The following is an 18,044-nucleotide window of genomic DNA, read 5'->3' as shown; positions in this document are numbered from 1 at the left end:
GCTTCACAGGTGATATTGAACAAGCTTGGATGACCATTAAGCAATATATAACCTCCATGTTTCGGTAGCTAGTTTTAAGAAGAAACCAGATGAGGACAAAGTTGCATGACTCCTTATCTTGGCTGGATAACCCAATTTAAGTGCTACAATATGCACTTGCCAAATTTGATGGATGTTCCACCCCAAAGAAGAATGTACTGGCTGACAGGGATAAATTTCAAAATTGTGTATGCCATACAGGAGAATCTCTAAATTCATGCTTCACCAGTCTCAAGATTCTGTGCAAGAATTGTGAATATGGAGATCAGAAAGAAAATGAGATGTGATATCAATAAATATTTGGATGGTCAGATGACTTTCTTTGTGAGAAACTCTTTAAAGAGGATTACCTTAATTTTGATGCAGCTAATAAAGTCTGTGTGACACACTAAGCATCAAAGAAGCACATGGCAGTATTTCTTGGTGAAGGACTGGAAGCTGTCAACAAGATCACTCTGAAGAAGTCCATGAAGAAGACAAATGAAATGAAGACATCCAACATGAAAACCACACCTGGATTCACAGCCATGAGGAAAATGTGTAGAAGAAAGGAGAATGCCCTGCATATGTTAAGACCTGTAGCAAATGCAAGAAAAATCACTTTACCTGTAAATGCAGATTAATACCAGATGAGGATGCTTGGAGAAGTATGGTCAATGGTATTGTAAAGGATGCAGATGCAGACGATAACCCCAGTGTCCAATATGTTAGGAAGATTTCAACACAGCTCAGCAACATGGCCATCATGACATCCATGGAGGTAGCTGGATGACTTTGGTGCAAGCGTGAATGTTATTCCACAACATATGGTGCCTGATAAACAGGCAAAGTCTTGTGATACAGTTTTGTACATGTGGAATTCTACTAAGATAAGCCCACTGAGAAGGTTTACAATAATTAGTTAAATGTGATACTAAAAAGAGATTGCAGTAGAGTTTATTATTGTAGAACAGGATCTTGTACCAATTTTGGGTAACAGCATCACAACATATAATGAATCTGATAACAGTGAATTATGAGAATATTAGTGCAGTTCATCATGTGTTCTCAAATTACAGTGATGTGATTTCAGAAGAGCTTGGGAGAAATTATCTGGTACTATTAATTCTAACTATTGATTTTTCAACTAATCCAGTTGTATTATCATCATGTAGTGTGCTAATCAGTATTAAACATAAGTTCATAATAAGCTGTGTGAGTTACAGGAAATGAAAGTCATACCCTAAGTGGATGAACCAACTGAATGGGTTATTGAAAGCAAGAAGTCAGGTGACACTAGAATTTGAATTTGCATTGATCTTCAAGCACTGAATAAATTCATGAAAAGAGAAATACATCCCCTACCAGTAATTGATGATGTATTTCCTGACCTTTCAGAGCCTAGAATGTTCTCAAAGTTAGATCTGAGGAATGGGTATTGGCATTTTGTACTAGATGATCAGTCAAGCTATCTTACTACATTTCATACACTACTAGGAAGATATCTGCAGGTGGTTAAGACTACCATTTGGCTTAGCTGTGAGTGGTGAAATAATCCAAAAGAGGCTTCATGCAGCCCTGGAGGGTCTGAAAGGGGTTGTACGTGTAGCTGGTGACATATTCACTTATGGTATTAGACACAGTGATGAACTAGCGAATGATGATCATGATAGTAATGTGTGTGAACCGTAGAGAAATGTAGGAAGCAAGAACTGTAAGGCAGAATTGTGGAAGTCTGGGATTTCTTTTATAGGACACTTATCTAAGTACGGATTGAAACCTGATCCTGATAAGATAGCATCCATTGTAATGATGAAAACTCCACAAAATGTGACAGAGGTGCAGAAATTAGCAGGCATGGTGAATTATATAGCTTGATTCTTACCTAAGTTGTTTGATGTAATGGAACCTATCCGTCAGCTGGATAGGTTGTTGGGTGGCAGTGGGTAGGAGTGTTAGAGGAAGCTCTAGACAAGTTCAATCAGTTAGTGACATCCTTTATGTTGTTAGTGTTAAATGACCAAAACAAACCAATTACCATTCAAGCTAGTCAGACAGGCATAGGTGCTACGTTGATGTGGGAAGGTAAACCAATATCATATGCAAGCAAAGCACTGACTTCTACAGAGACTAGGTATGTACAGATAAAGATATGCTAACAGTTGTATTGACTTAACAAAGTTTCTTCTGTATACATTTGTTTCTTCTGTATACATATGGGAGACTGGCCAAAGTATTTTTTTTCCAGTCATGGACAAAAGTTCACATCAATGCTGGGCCTTAATTCAAATACAGAGAGGCTGATGAAAGGGAGAAAGAAGAGCCTAGGGAAAGTATTTACAGATTCTGGAGGAAGTGAAGACCTGTGCCAGGTCATAGTTATTGGGATAGAGGTAGAGAGTACCAGAGCTTGAAGTTGTTGAGGGAACAGTCATCAAAACAGCCAACTCTTGAGTTACCATTGGCCACATTGTAATCATGATGCAGCAGCGTTCTGAGTATTGCATGGTCTAGCTAGTGGTAGATGCACACAAGCAGCCAGCTTGTTAAGGAACTGCAAGGAAAGTTACTCCGAGCTAACCTGTATGACATTGAGTTGGAATATCAATCTGGGAGGGACATACACTTTGGAGATTTTCTGTTAAGGACACACTTAACAGGAAATGGGTAAGGACAAATGTTTAAGTATAAAAATTGTATCACTCCTACCCATCAGACCAGAGCATCTGGAGAAGATAAAAATAGTAAGTCAATGATGAGATAATTGATTTGCTCTTGGAAACTATAACCTCTGGGTGTCCTGAAACTGTATTTTTGTTCAAGAGATGAGTTCTCAACATAAAATGGTTTGATATTTAAAGGTAATAGGGCAGTCTTACCTCATGCTTTGTGTGCCGAAATCAAGAAGGCAATATACTCGACTGCAGGGGAATGAGTATACTGGTCGAGTATGAACCGAGATCAAAGAGCACATCTCTTAGTGTGAAATATGTAACCGCTTGAACAGTGCCCAACAGAAGGAAACCCTAATGTCTCATTAGAGTGCGGACTTACTGTGGGAGAGAATAACTGTGGACTTGTTTGAGCTGAGGGGTCACCCTTTGTGAAATTGATGTGTTAAGAGTTGACAAGGACCAACGCAGTCATCACAAAACTGGAAGCTGACTTTGCAAGATGTGAGATTCCATCACTGCCTGTCATTGACAATGTACCACAGTTTATCAATGAGGAGTTCAGAAACTTTGCAGACATATATGATTTTCAGCACATGACAATCAGTCCTAGGTATCCTCAGTCAAATGGAAGGGCTGAATCAGCTGTCATAACTGCTAAGAGTCTGATCTGATCCGGAAGGTTATGACCAGCGGAAACTATCCACATTTGGCCATATTGGACTCCAGTAACACCCCTACACAGGATGTGGAAATGAGTCCTGCTCTGTGGAACCTTAGAAGAACACAAACATTGTTACCAAAGTCATCACATTCCTAAAGCTGCAAGGGATAAATGTCTCACTTGAAAAGAAAAAGAGAAGACTTAAAAATTTGAAGAGTGCATGGTAGAGGTACACCACCGATTTTCTGGCAACTGATGGTTCGGTACCTCCTTTAGTCCGGACAAAATTACGTGAGAGAACTTGAACATACCGCGGCCACCAGGCTAGGTTACTGGGCGGCCACAGATGACGTTGTGTGTAGGGCGTGCTTATTTACATTCTTTACACTGCACTCATTGGTGGTGATATCACACTTCTGTGACATTCTTAGCCTATTTTTCTTAAATCTAACCCTAGGTATGGCTTCTAAGACATATGAGTGTCACTCGTGGTGTCAAACGTAAACCCAGTCAATATCAGTTCAAGATAAAGTAGAACTGTTGAAAAAATGGACTGTGGTGTTTCGGTGTGTAAGGTGTGTGACATTTACAGGATTGGTTCTTCAACTGTTTATGATATAGAGAAGCAAAGGGAGAAAATATTGAAATTCTATGCAAACAGCTATTCCAAGAAGCAAATGATGATTAGAAAAAACTATGAATGATGGAAAGAGTATTGAGCACGATGGAATGGTTTTGACAGCGTCGGAGTGATGGAGTGGACTTGTTAGGTAGCATGATAATGGACCAGGCTAAGTTGTTCCATAAAGAACTTAAATTACAACATGAGTGTGACTGTAGTGAAGGATGGCTTCAAAGATTAAAGAAGCGTCATGGAATTTCCATGAATAAAGTGTGCGTAGAAAAGCTGTCTGCAAACCATGAAGGAGCTGCTGAGTATGTGGATGAATTCAGGAAACTCGTAGCTGACAATCACCTCCGTCTTGAGCAGGTGTATAATGCATACGAAACTGCATTGTTCTGCCGATGCACACCTAGGAAAACACTAACAACAGAAGAAGACCCAACGAGATTCAAACAGGAGCGTATGTAGGGGGAATAGCGCCTATGGAAAGCACTGAAACTGCGCCCCTGCCCAAACACATGACACCAATGTTATGGAGATTATGTTTTTACCGGCATTTGTTTGTTTATCTGAGCAACTTTCAACAAATTTTGATGAAATTTTCAGGGAAAGTCAGAAATGACACATGGACCAATTGATTAGACTTTGGGGGTGATCCGAATCATTGTCTGGATCCAGGACACCATTTTGTTAATATCGATTTTTGTAAATAACTATTGAACTAAAAAGATATCAATGTGATTCCAAATGCCAAAGATATGTTTTCATGGTCAAGAAATCTAAATCTTTAAGGTCCGAATCATTGTCTGGATCCAGGACGCCATTACACCACTGGCACCCCCTTCAAGTGGCGCCCAGGGCACCTGCCCTACCTTCCATACCCTGGATATGCCACTGGATTCAAACAATCTAAGGACAGACTTACCATCTTAGGGTGCTTAAACATTTAATATTTGTTTAATTTAAATTTCTAGCAGTTTCTAGACACAAGGAAGATTTATAATTAGTGGGTTAGAGGTGTGTTGATGAATTATTATTATTACGTGACCATGGTTGGTCCGGCAAAATGGTTAATCTGACTAGGCTTTGGAACCAAGAGTGCTGGAAAATAAGTGGTGTACCTGTACTGTGATAAGTGTACCTGTACTGTGATAAGACAGCTAAAGATCTTATCTGTTAGAAGAAGGAGACATGATAAGGATCAAACCAAATGCTCTTGAAGACAACAGACCTAGCAAAAAGGAGCATTGAAGAAGAGGTTGGACGAGAGGTCATACAAGGAAATAACAATTCTGAGACTGTACAGTGCAATGGGCAACACTTGAGAAAGACAAGTAAACAAGACCTGGATGATGACAAAAGACAACAAGACCATCTGACAAGAGATGTAAAGTTGATAAAGGGTTAGAGATGGATTCAGGTTTAGAAAACAGTGTGAATACAGCTGTCCAGGTGTGAGTGTGCCAAGTAGCTTGCAGGGACAGGATGGGGATGAAGTAGGCTCTTGAGGCGTTTCTAGTGCAGCAAATGAAGTTACTGAGTATAGTGTGAGACCAACTAGAAAATGCACTTCCAGTTGAATGTAAGGATTACAGTGTAACCAAGAAAATATGTTAGTATATAAGAACACTTGTATAATTCTGCTATAGATAATCTCTTAGTTTTTATTTATTTTTATTTTGCTTTGTCGCTGTCTCCCGCGTTTGCGAGGTAGCGCAAGGAAACAGACGAAAGAAATGGCCCAACCCACCCCCATACACATGTATATACATACACGTCCACACACGCAAATATACATACCTATACATCTCAATGTACACATATATATGCACACACAGACACATACATATATACCATTGCACACAATTCACAGTCTGCCTTTATTCATTCCCATCGCCACCTCGCCACACATGGAATACCATCCCCCTCCCCCTTCATGTGTGCGAGGTAGCGCTAGGAAAAGACAACAAAGGCCCCATTCGTTCACACTCAGTAACTAGCTGTCATGAAATAATGCCCGAAACCACAGCTCCCTTTCCACATCCAGGCCCCACACAACTTTCCATGGTTTACCCCAGACGCTTCACATGCCCTGATTCAATCCACTGACAGCACGTCAACCCCGGTATACCACATCGATGCAATTCACTCTATTCCTTGCCCGCCTTTCACCCTCCTGCATGTTCAGGCCCCGATCACTCAAAATCTTTTTCACTCCATCTTTCCACCTCCAATTTGGTCTCCCACTTCTCGTTCCCTCCACCTCCGACACATATATCCCCTTGGTCAATCTTTCCTCACTCATTCTCTTCATGTGCTCAAACCATTTCAAAACACCCTCTTCTGCTCTCTCAACCACACTCTTTTTATTTCCACACATCTCTCTTACCCTAACATTACTTGATCAAACCACCTCACACCACACATTGTCCTCAAACATCTCATTTCCAGCACATCCACCCTCCTGCTCACAACTCTATCCATAGTCCACGCCTCGCAACCATACAACATTGTTGGAACCACTATTCCTTCAAACATAGCCATTTTTGCTTTCCGAGATAATGTTCTCGACTTCCAAACATTCTTCAAGGCTCCCAGGATTTTCACCCCCTCCCCCACCCTATGATTCACTTCCACTTCCATGGTTCCATCCGCTGCCAGATCCACTCCCAGATATCTAAAACACTTTACTTCCTCCAGTTTTTCTCCATTCAAACTTACCTCCCAATTGACTTGACCCTCAACCCTACTCTACCTAATAACCTTGCTCTTATTCACATTTACTCTTAACTTTCTTCTTTAACACACTTTACCAAACTCAGTCACCAGCTTCTGCAGTTTCTCACATGAATCAGCTACCAGCGCTGTATCATCAGCGAACAACAACTGACTCACTTCCCAAGCTCTCTCATCCACAACAGACTTCATACTTGCCCCTCTTTCCAAAACTCTTGCATTCACCTCCCTAACAACCCCATCCGTAAACAAATTAAACAACCATGGAGACATCACACACCCCTGCCGCAAACCTACATTCACTGAGAACCAATCACTTTTCACTGCTTCTAACAACTTGCCTCCCACACCATATATTCTTAATACCTTCCACAGAGCATCTCTATCAACTCTATCATATGCCTTCTCCAGATCCATAAATGCTACATACAAATCCATTTGCTTTTCTAAGTATTTCTCACATACATTCTTCAAAGCAAACACCTGATCCACACATCCTCTACCACTTCTGAAACCACACTGCTCTTCCCCAATCTGATGCTCTGTACGTGCCTTCACCCTCTCAATCAATACCCTCCCATGTAATTTACCAGGAATACTCAACAAACTTATACCTCTGTAATTTGAGCACTCACTCTTATCCCCTTTGTAAAATGGCACTATGCACGCATTCTGCCAATCCTCAGGCACCTCACCATGAGTCATACATACATTAAATAACCTTACCAACCAGTCAACAATACAGTGACCCCCTTTTTTAATAGATTCCACTGCAATACCATCCAAACCTGCTGCCTTGCCAGCTTTCATCTTCTGCAAATCTTTTACTACCTCTTCTCTGTTTACCAAATCATTTTCCCTAACCCTTTCACTTTGCACACCACCTCGATCAAAACACCCTATATCTTCCACTCTGTCATCAAACACATTCAACAAACCTTCAAAATACTCACTCCATCTCCTTCTCACATCACCACTACTTGTTATCACCTCCCCATTAGTGCCCTTCACTGAAGTTCCCATTTGCTCCCTTGTCTTAAGCACTTTATTTACCTCCTTCCAGAACATCTTTTTATTCTCCTTAAAATTTAATGATACTATCTCACCCCAACTCTCATTTGCCCTCTTTTTCACCTCTTGCACCTTTCTCTTGACCTCCTGTCTCTTTCTTTTATACATCTCCCACTCAATTGCATTTTTTCCCTGCAAAAATCATCCAAATGCCTCTCTCTTCTCTTTCACAAATAATCTTACTTCTTCATCCCACCACTCACTACCCTTTCTAATCAACCCACCTCCCACGCTTCTCATGCCACAAGCATCTTTTGTGCAATCCATCACTGATTCCCTAAATACATCCCATTCCTCCCCCACTCCCCTTACTTCCATTGTTCTCACCTTTTTCCATTCTGTACTCAGTCTCTCCTGGTACTTCCTCACACAAGTCTCCTTCCCAAGCTTACTTACTCTCACTGCCCCTCTTCACCCCAGCATTCACTCTTCTGAAAACCCATACAAATCTTCACCTTAGCCTCCACAAGATAATGATCAGACATCCCTCCTGTTGCACCTCTCAGCACATTAACATCCAAAAGTCTCTCTTTCGTGCGCCTGTCAATTAGTTTTTATAGTAACTTATATTACAACCTCATCATATGTTTGTGATCAGTATTTTCTAAGCTGATACAGTACAGAACTGTCTTTCAAAAGAGAAAGGATATAACAGTATTCATGTTTATTACAGTCTACTATGGTATGTTTTCATTGAGCAAGCAGCTGCTTTGTTGACACTCACAATAAGAATGTGAGTAACCTCTTCTTTGAAAAATACTGAGTAAGGTGATGCTGGTTGCTCTGTCCTCCGAATATTAAGCCTTTGTAAGACACACAAATTAGTAAAAAGAACAGTGCAGTAATAAGAGGAGTATGATTGAGAGTTGAAGAGGATGGGCTGAAATGGTATGAGACATATGGAGAGGATGAATGAGGAGAGATTGACAAAGAGCATACATGTATCAGAAGTGGAGGGGACAAGGAAAAATGGGACACCTTAATTGTAGATGGAAGGATTGAGTGAACAACATTTTTAAGTGGTTGGGGTCTGAACATGCAAGAGGGTGAAAAGGTGCATGGGACAATGAATGAATTGAAGCAATGTGGTACACAGGGGGGTGAACCAGGGCATGTACAGGCCCATGCTTATCATATATTGACGTAAATCTTTTACCCCACCCAAGATTATGTTTGTGTCTGACAGTGAAATGGCAGCCTCTAGGAAGCAGTGGAAACTATGTGATGTGCTGGCATACCACATGAGCCTGTTTCAGTAGCAATTTAGCTGCACGTTTCATCTCACAAGTGACAGAATAGCTTCTATCTTTGCACTTTACACAGGAAATAAGCCACTTAGGATATTTCTAATGTTACTGGTGTGAGCTTGAGATTAACACAAGGATGAGTGAAGAAATTTAGTGATAGTAGTGGTGCTGCTACACTGACCCATGTGAAATGTCCTTGGAAGGCCAGAAAAACCTCTCTGAGCTGTGCGAGTGTTCTTAAAAGTCAAGTTGATGCAGATTCTTGCTTCATTGCAAAATAATTAGAAATTTTTCACCTTATACTGCTCATGTGTGTGTACGAGTAGGAAAGGAGGAAAGCGATTGGTTCCCGGTGAACGTCGGGTTGTGGCAGTGGTGTGTGATGCCTCCATGGTTGTTTAATTTGTTTATGAATGGGGCGGTTAGGTAGGTGAATGTGAATGCAAGAGTTTTGGAGGGAGGGGCAAGTATGCAGTCTGTTCTGAATGAGAGGGCTTTGGAAGTGTCAGTTGTTGTTCGCTGATGATACAACACTGGTGGCTGAGTCGGATGAGAAACTGCAGAAGTTAGTGACTGAGTTTGGTAAAGTTTGTGAAAGAAGAAAGTTGAGAGTAAATGTGAATAGGAGCAAGGTTATTAGGTTCAGTAGGGTTGAGGGACAATTTAATTGGGAAGTTAGTTTGAATGGAGAAAAACTGGAGGAATTGAAGTGTTTTAGATATCTGGGATTGGACTTAGCAGCGGATGGAACCATGGAAGTCACAGGGTGAGGGAGGGGGCGAAGGTTTTGGAAACTTTGAAGAATGTTTGGAAGGGGAGAACGTTATCTCAGAGAGCAAAAATGGGTATGTTTGAAGGAATATTAGTTCCAATAATGTTATATGATTGAGAGGCATGGGCTATAGATAGGGTTGTGTGGAGGAGGGTGGATGTGTTGGAAATGAAATGTTTGAGAATAATATGTGGTGTGAGGTGGTTTGTTCGAGTAGGTGAAGAAGGGGTAGTAAGAAAGATGTGTGGTTGAGAGAGCAGAAGAGGGTGTGTTGAAGTGGTTTGGACACATGGAGAGAATGAGTGAAGAAGATTGACAAAACATGGAGAGAATGAGTGAGGAAAGATTGACAAAGAGGGTATATGTGGAAGGATGAAGTGAAAATGATTTTCAGCTGTCGGGTTCTGAATATGTAGGAGGGTGAGGGGCATGCAAGGACAGAATGAATTGGAATGATGGGGTACACTGGGGTTGACGTGCTGTTGATGGATTGAACAGGGGCATGTGGGCGTCTGGGATAAACCATGGAAAGGTCTGTGGGGCCTGGATGTGGAAGGGGAGCTGTGGTTTCGGTGCATTACACATGACAGCTAGAGACTGAGCATGAATGAATGTGGCCTTTTTTTTTGTCTTTTCCTGGCGCTACCTCATGGGGGGATGCTATTTCATGTGTGGGGGAGTGGTGATGGGAATGGATGAAAGCAGCAAGTATGTATATGTACATGTGTATATATATATATATGTATGTATACGTTGAAATGTATATGTGTATGGATGTTTATATATGTGTTTATGTCTATACATGGTGGAGTGGCAACGGGAATGGATGAAGGCAGCAAGTATGTATATGTATGTATACGTTGAAATGTATGTGTGTGTATGGATGTTTATGTATGTGTTTATGTCTGTACATGGTGGAGTGGCGATGGGAATGGATGACAGCAGCAAGTATGTATATGCAAGTGTATATATGTATATTTGTGTATACGTTGATTCATGTTTCCTTGCGCTACCACGCTGATGTGGGAGATGGCGATTAAGTATGATAAATAAAAAATAATATGTGTGTATGTGAATGGATATGCCTTTCTTTATCTATTTACTGGTGCTACCTCACTAATACAGGAAACTGTGATCAGGCATGGGAAAAATGATTGATGGATAGATAATATGATACAAGGAACTGAGTAAGCTGAGCATGGAAGGTGGAGTCAGAGTGGCTGGTTTAATTCACGAGTCACTGTATTTGAAGTTTTACTCAGTCACAAGTTCTTTTTTCTATATTTATATTTCTATATTTATATTTCTGGAAGGAGGTAAATAAAGTGCGTAAGACAAGGGAGCAAATGGGAACTTCAGTGAAGGGCGCAAATGGGGAGGTGATAACAAGTAGTGGTGATGTGAGAAGGAGATGGAGTGAGTATTTCGAAGGTTTGTTGAATGTGTTTGATGATAGAGTGGCAGATATAGGGTGTTTTGGTCGAGGTGGTGTGCAAAGTGAGAGGGTTAGGGAAAATGATTTGGTAAACAGAGAAGAGGTAGTGAAAGCTTTGCGGAAGATGAAAGCCAGCAAGGCAGCAGGTTTGGATGGTATTGCAGTGGAATTTATTAAAAAAGGGGGTGACTGTATTGTTAACTGGTTGGTAAGGTTATTTAATGTATGTATGACTCATGGTGAGGTGCCTGAGGATTGGAGGAATGCGTGCCTAGTGCCATTGTACAAAGGCAAAGGGGATAAGAGTGAGTGCTCAAATTACAGAGGTATAAGTTTGTTGAGTATTCCTGGTAAATTATATGGGAGGGTATTGATTGAGAGGGTGAAGGCATGTACAGAGCATCAGATTGGGGAAGAGCAGTGTGGTTTCAGAAGTGGTAGAGGATGTGTGGATCAGGTGTTTGCTTTGAAAAATGTATGTGAGAAATACTTAGAAAAGCAAATGGATTTGTATGTAGCATTTATGGATCTGGAGAAGGCATATGATAGAGTTGATAGAGATGCTCTGTGGAAGGTATTAAGAATATATGGTGTGGGAGGAAAGTTGTTAGAAGCAGTGAAAAGTTTTTATCGAGGATGTAAGGCATGTGTACGTGTAGGAAGAGAGGAAAGTGATTGGTTCTCAGTGAATGTAGGTTTGCGGCAGGGGTGTGTGATGTCTCCATGGTTGTTTAATTTGTTTATGGATGGGGTTGTTAGGGAGGTAAATGCAAGAGTTTTGGAAAGAGGGGCAAGTATGAAGTCTGTTGGGGATGAGAGAGCTTGGGAAGTGAGTCAGTTGTTGTTCGCTGATGACACAGCGCTGGTGGCTGATTCATGTGAGAAACTGCAGAAGCTGGTGACTGAGTTTGGTAAAGTGTGTGGAAGAAGAAAGTTAAGAGTAAATGTGAATAAGAACCAGGTTATTAGGTACAGTAGGGTTGAGGGTCAAGTCAATTGGGAGGTGAGTTTGAATGGAGAAAAACTGGAGGAAGTGAAGTGTTTTAGATATCTGGGAGTGGATCTGGCAGCGGATGGAACCATGGAAGCGGAAGTGGATCATAGGGTGGGGGAGGGGGCGAAAATTCTGGGGGCCTTGAAGAATGTGTGGAAGTCGAGAACATTATCTCGGAAAGCAAAAATGGGTATGTTTGAAGGAATAGTGGTTCCAACAATGTTGTATGGTTGCGAGGCGTGGGCTATGGATAGAGTTGTGCGCAGGAGGATGGATGTGCTGGAAATGAGATGTTTGAGGACAGTGTGTGGTGTGAGGTGGTTTGATCGAGTGAGTAACGTAAGGGTAAGAGAGATGTGTGGAAATAAAAAGAGCGTGGTTGAGAGAGCAGAAGAGGGTGTTTTGAAGTGGTTTGGGCACATGGAGAGGATGAGTGAGGAAAGATTGACCAAGAGGATATATGTGTCGGAGGTGGAGGGAACAAGGAGAAGAGGGAGACCAAATTGGAGGTGGAAATATGGAGTGAAAAAGATTTTGTGTGATCGGGGCCTGAACATGCAGGAGGGTGAAAGGAGGGCAAGGAACAGAGTGAATTGGAGCGATGTGGTATACCGGGGCTGACGTGCTGTCAGTGGATTGAATCAAGGCATGTGAAGCGTCTGGGGTAAACCATGGAAAGCTGTGTAGGTATGTATATTTGCGTGTGTGGACGTATGTATATACATGTGTATGGGGGGGGGGGGGCCATTTCTTTTGTCTGTTTCCTTGCGCTACCTCGCAAACGCGGGAGACAGCGACAAAGTATAAAAAAAAAAAAAAAAAATATTTCTGAACTTTTTTCACGTGGTTACTTTCCAATTGACTTTCGTTGGTCTTTTGATGAAACAGATTTATGGGTCTTAGAGTTCAAAATGGCTGTTGAAGTTGCAGCCAGTGTAGGAATCCATACCCTTCATTATCAAGCACTGTAATCATCACTTTTTCTTGTTGGAATGATCATCTTTATCCTTGTAATGATATTTTCGGTGCTGTCATCATCTCGATCTTATTCTCTCAAAATGTCCTTATTATCATTCAGGCTGCACCTCCTCAGTCTACAGTGTATTGTGATAAACTGATGATTTTGTGACATTCCGCTCTTGGTGGAGTGAAAATTTTGCCCAACTGAGTGGTTTCCCTTAGAAGAACAGTAAGCAGCTGCTAGGCATACTTGAATTAAATCCCTCCCCAGAAATATGGGGATCTATTGTTGCACATTGCTAGTGCTAATATTAGAAGTTGGGGTTTTATTTGATTCTTTGTCCTTTCTAAATGTGCCTCTTGCTGGCTTGGTTGATGAAGTTAATATTTGTGGTTGATAGCATTAAATAGGGATGGGAAATCACTAATGGTGAAGTTTTAAATCTTGGACTCCATGTTTGACACTCATGGTCTTTCCTTTTCCAGTATTTACCTTTCTAAACATTCTAAAGGTGACAGTTTCATCCTAGCATTCATGACCACTCAGAGATACTCCTTGGTCATCAGTCATCTTGCTCTTTCTGATTTTTCTTACTAGTAATTTATATATTTGTTTATTATACTTCATCGCCATTTCCCATTTTAGCGAGGTAGTGCCAGGAAACAAAAAGATCCACCCACTCTCTTACACATATACTCGCAAAACTTATAAATTTGTATACATATATACACATGTACATATTCATACTTGCTTGCTTTTACCAATTTCCCTGTGCCACCTGCACCGCAGGAAGCATCATTGCCACCACCTGTCACAGCTAGGTAGCACCAGGAAACATATAGAGAAAGGCCACATCCCCCTCACATCCATTCTCTAGCTGTCTTGTGTGATTGCATCAAAACCACAGCTCCCTCTCCACATCCAGGCCCTACAGACCTTTCCATGGTTTATGCCAGATGTTTCACTGACAGCACATCAACCCCAGTACCCTGCATCGCTCCAGTTCACTCTGTTCCATGCACGCCATTCACCCTCCTGCATGTTCAGGCCCCAATCGCTCAAAATCTTTTTCAATCCATCCTTCCACCTCCAATTTGGTCTATGTTGTATAAATACTTTAACTAATAACCATACCTCCCATAATTGACAGGTTCTATCCCCTCTGTTTTTGTACATTCATTCTGTGTAACGTTAAAATTGGTCTTCATATTTGTCTAGTCTGGTGAACTATTACCTTCCTTCTTTTCATTATCTTATTCATGCGGAAGGAAATTGATGTTGCTGTTGCTTGTACTTCTGTTTATTTTACCTTTCCTTCATCCTTAGTTCTCATCCTATTAATTTTCATAGGCAGCCACTATTTCTCCTCTTGATTTATCAATATGTGTGTATTCTTTAAGTCATTGCTCATTCAGAATAAGAACTCGATTTTTGACAGTAACTTCTGCTTTACAGCTTCCACACCTCTGGGACCAAAACAAAGCCTTGGAAATGCAGCAGATGGCAGTTCCATCAATTCAACTCCAAGGAGATCCTTAAACCTTGAAGAGTACAAAAGGAAGAAAGGGTTGATATGAAGGACCAGTGCATAGGAAAACTATATATGTATTGGCCTGACAAGTGCTGAACACAAGAAATGTATTGCTTAGATAGGAATTTTGATTGTTTGACTTTTTACAATAAGCCAAAATGTAAAGTTGGAAATTAATGAATGATATTAGATGTTATGGGAAAATTGCAGTTCTTGGCATATATCTGGTGAAACCTTTCACCCATATTCTCAAAGTTTGTATGGTAAACAGCAAACTAGAAGGAGCATGTAAAATTTCCACATCATTTCTAAAAAATTCATAAGGAAAGGTATCATCTCTTTGTACATGAAAAGAAGTGTATTGGAGAGTAAGGACCTTTTGCTACTTTTGAAAGAATACATTAAGAACACTTTTTTGACTTTTTAAGGAATTATATTTTTTTGGATAGAGATTTAGTGTTTTATCTGTTCTTGTATAATTTCATTTAAGAAAGTGATGATGCAACCCATATCAGTATATTATGAAAAATAAATTTTTTACTTGAAATAATCTGATATCCATGCATAACTGATCACTTAAGACAATTTGTTTTGATTACCCACATTGTTGAAAGTGCAATTGTGTTAATCTGTCGTTCCATTTACTTTTCATAGATGAGCATGGATTATTGTGTTTATTTATTAAAATCATTCAGGATCAATTCATGAGCATTTTTAATGACAAGACCATGTGTTCTCTTCACAGACATCATACATTTTCATTTCATCTTATCTTTTTAGAAGTCACATCATCATCTGTTACATTTGGAATGTTCATTAATGTATAAAAGATATGTTAAGCAGGTGACCAAGACCTCTAATAAAGAATGCAAGGAATAAAAGCCAAATGGGTTTTGAATTGCTTATTTTCCTATAATGTCCTGCTATTAAAATGAAGTAAATCATGAGGATTGAGAAAAGATTCAGACATTCAGCGAGTGATGGGATGAAGGGTTATATTTTTGAGTACTAACAACGTAAAATGTTTTGAATCATGAGACTGTGTATCTTAATGATATTACTTGTGGGTTAATGAATTCGACAAATGAAGTATAGGACAATGAAAAAAATTTATGAAAAAAGTTGTTAAAGTAACAGGTGTTTAGGAAAGAAAGAAAAGCATGGAGTAATGAGGTGAAAAGGATGCACCTGTTTGGTGCTCACCTCATTTTTTAGCCTTCATAAGTGTGTAAGAAAACAGAAAGATTATCATCTTTTTTGTGAAGAGGTAAACACAAAACAGGAAAACCATTCCATTATTTTCTTACAAACAGAAAACACCATTACTTGTTTAGGAAAAAACAGAATCAATCTAAGCATACAAAAGATTTAGTTACTTTTTATCTGATTAGTACACAAAACCATTGCTTTACTCTTAATTTATTAGAAAAAATAAAAACATTCCAAGTTGAGAAGCAATATTTTCTAGACTGGCTGATCCTAAGTATGGGCTGTATAGGCATGGCAGTGAGCACTATGAGTAGCAATGGGCACACCACATAAGCAGCAATTTTCTGGAAAAGGTATTCACCTGCACACCATAGTCACTACTGGGCTAGTGAAGCCTCCAGGACTCATCCGTTGTTTTGGCTGCCATTTACTGCTAACCAAAAAACTTCCAATGTGCAGAACTCAAGCTGGATAGGTAAAAGTATTGGCAAGCGAATTGAAACAAGGAATGCAAGGAGAACTATGAAAGAATGGTATACAAAGTTTAGGTGAAAGAACAACAAATATCGGGATGCAGTCATTGTGAATGAGGTTTTAAATGTTTAGAGAAAAACTGTTAAAGGTTGCAGAATTAGTAATTGGATACGAGGCTGTGAGATAAGAAAAAGGCACATGGTAGAGTGCTTGAAAGGAAGTTCAGCAAAGGAGGAGGGAATATATGCCAAGAGAGGAAAGTAAAGGAAGAGTAGGTGAAAAGTTCAGGGAAAATAAGACATTGTACTGAAAGGAGATGAAAAAGGTGGATGTAAGAGTTGAAATGTAAATGAGAAGTAAGAAAGGGGAGTTACTGAATCATAAGGAATAAGTGAATGGAAGATGGAAAGAGTATTTTGAAGAACTGACAAACATGGGAGGTGACACCAGTTGTTACATGCACTGGTATGGAGGATGGAAGGAATAGGATACATGTGCAGGGGCTTATAACGAGAAGGGAGTAAAAAGTGCAATAATGAGGGTGAAGGTAGGAAAGGCACCTGGAGTGGATGGCATTATGACTGAAATATTTAAGTGTGGGGATATGGTGTGATAGAATGGATGCATTTTTTTTGTAAAAGTATAGTAAAGGTGTTTGAAAGGAAACAGAGTGAAAGTATAGATTTTTCAAAGGCCTATGGAGTGAGAGAAGGTGTACTAAAGCAGTGTTATATATATGGGGGAGAAAGATTGTATATGGTGACAGAATTTAAGTATTTAGAAGCTATCTTGGTTAAATTTGATGACATGAAAGGAGACATAAGGGAGAGAGGCATACAGATGGGAGAGAAGAGTCAATGGGTCCCATAAGAGAATAATGAAGGGTAGAGGTGTAAGTACGGAAGTGTGGAAGGATTAAGGAACAGCAGAGTCCTCCAAACCCTGATCTCTAAAGCCAAAACATGGGTATGGATTAAGTCACAGAGGTCAAGAATCCAGGCTGTGGAAAATGAGCTTTTTGAGAGAAGCATGTGGTGTGAATCTAATTAAATGGAATGAAGAAAGAAATGAAGGGGTGTATAAGAGATGCAGTGTGACAAGGAATGAATTTTGAAGTGGATGAAACATAATACTCCGAGATGGGTTAGGCATGAGGAAAGAATGCAAGATAGGTAAGTGTATGATAAAGGGGTTAGGGTCAGAGGAAGACCACCTCTGACATAGGGAAGTAGAGTGAAATGGTAGAAGAATGCACAGAATGGTGTTTCATTGGTAAGCATGTATGGACAAGGATGAGTGGAGATTCTTTTTCCATCTTGATGGGAGTTCCTGGAGGGAATAGGCATCAGAGATATGGATGGATAGATAGAAGTCAAGTTTTTAGGTTGATATTCATAACATGTTGTCATGTAATAATAGATTGACATCAACAGCACCAAGATGGGTGATCTGCACCCATTGTCATTCAGCATTTCCTATTAGAACTGTTCCCATCTTCATATGATAGAATATTTCCCATCTCTGTCTTGATATTCAGCAGACTTATTGTTCCACTGTTCTTAATAAAGATCATCTCCATCACCAGTAAGTATGCAAAAAAAAATTTTGTTCTCCTTAGTACCCCTGCACCACTGT

General features: G+C 40.1%; 1 protein-coding gene across 2 annotated transcripts in view; it reads left to right on the top strand.

The window, feature by feature from the left end:
• Positions 1 to 15,618, top strand: part of LOC139757861 (RNA polymerase-associated protein RTF1 homolog) — a 325,058-nt gene extending 309,440 nt beyond the window's left edge. For both annotated transcript variants that reach the window (XM_071678765.1, XM_071678766.1), the window contains one exon: positions 14,651 to 15,618. In XM_071678765.1, the coding sequence (XP_071534866.1) occupies positions 14,651 to 14,772 (122 nt within the window). In that variant the 3' untranslated portion in view covers positions 14,773 to 15,618. The remainder of the gene's footprint in view (positions 1 to 14,650) is intronic.
• The last annotated feature ends 2,426 nt before the right edge of the window (positions 15,619 to 18,044 follow it).

This window comes from Panulirus ornatus, chromosome 28, assembly GCF_036320965.1.
Source record: "Panulirus ornatus isolate Po-2019 chromosome 28, ASM3632096v1, whole genome shotgun sequence".
Lineage (NCBI taxonomy): Eukaryota > Metazoa > Arthropoda > Malacostraca > Decapoda > Palinuridae > Panulirus > Panulirus ornatus.
The sequence above is the reverse complement of the archived record's forward strand: the minus strand, read 5'-3'. Positions and strand labels throughout refer to the sequence as shown.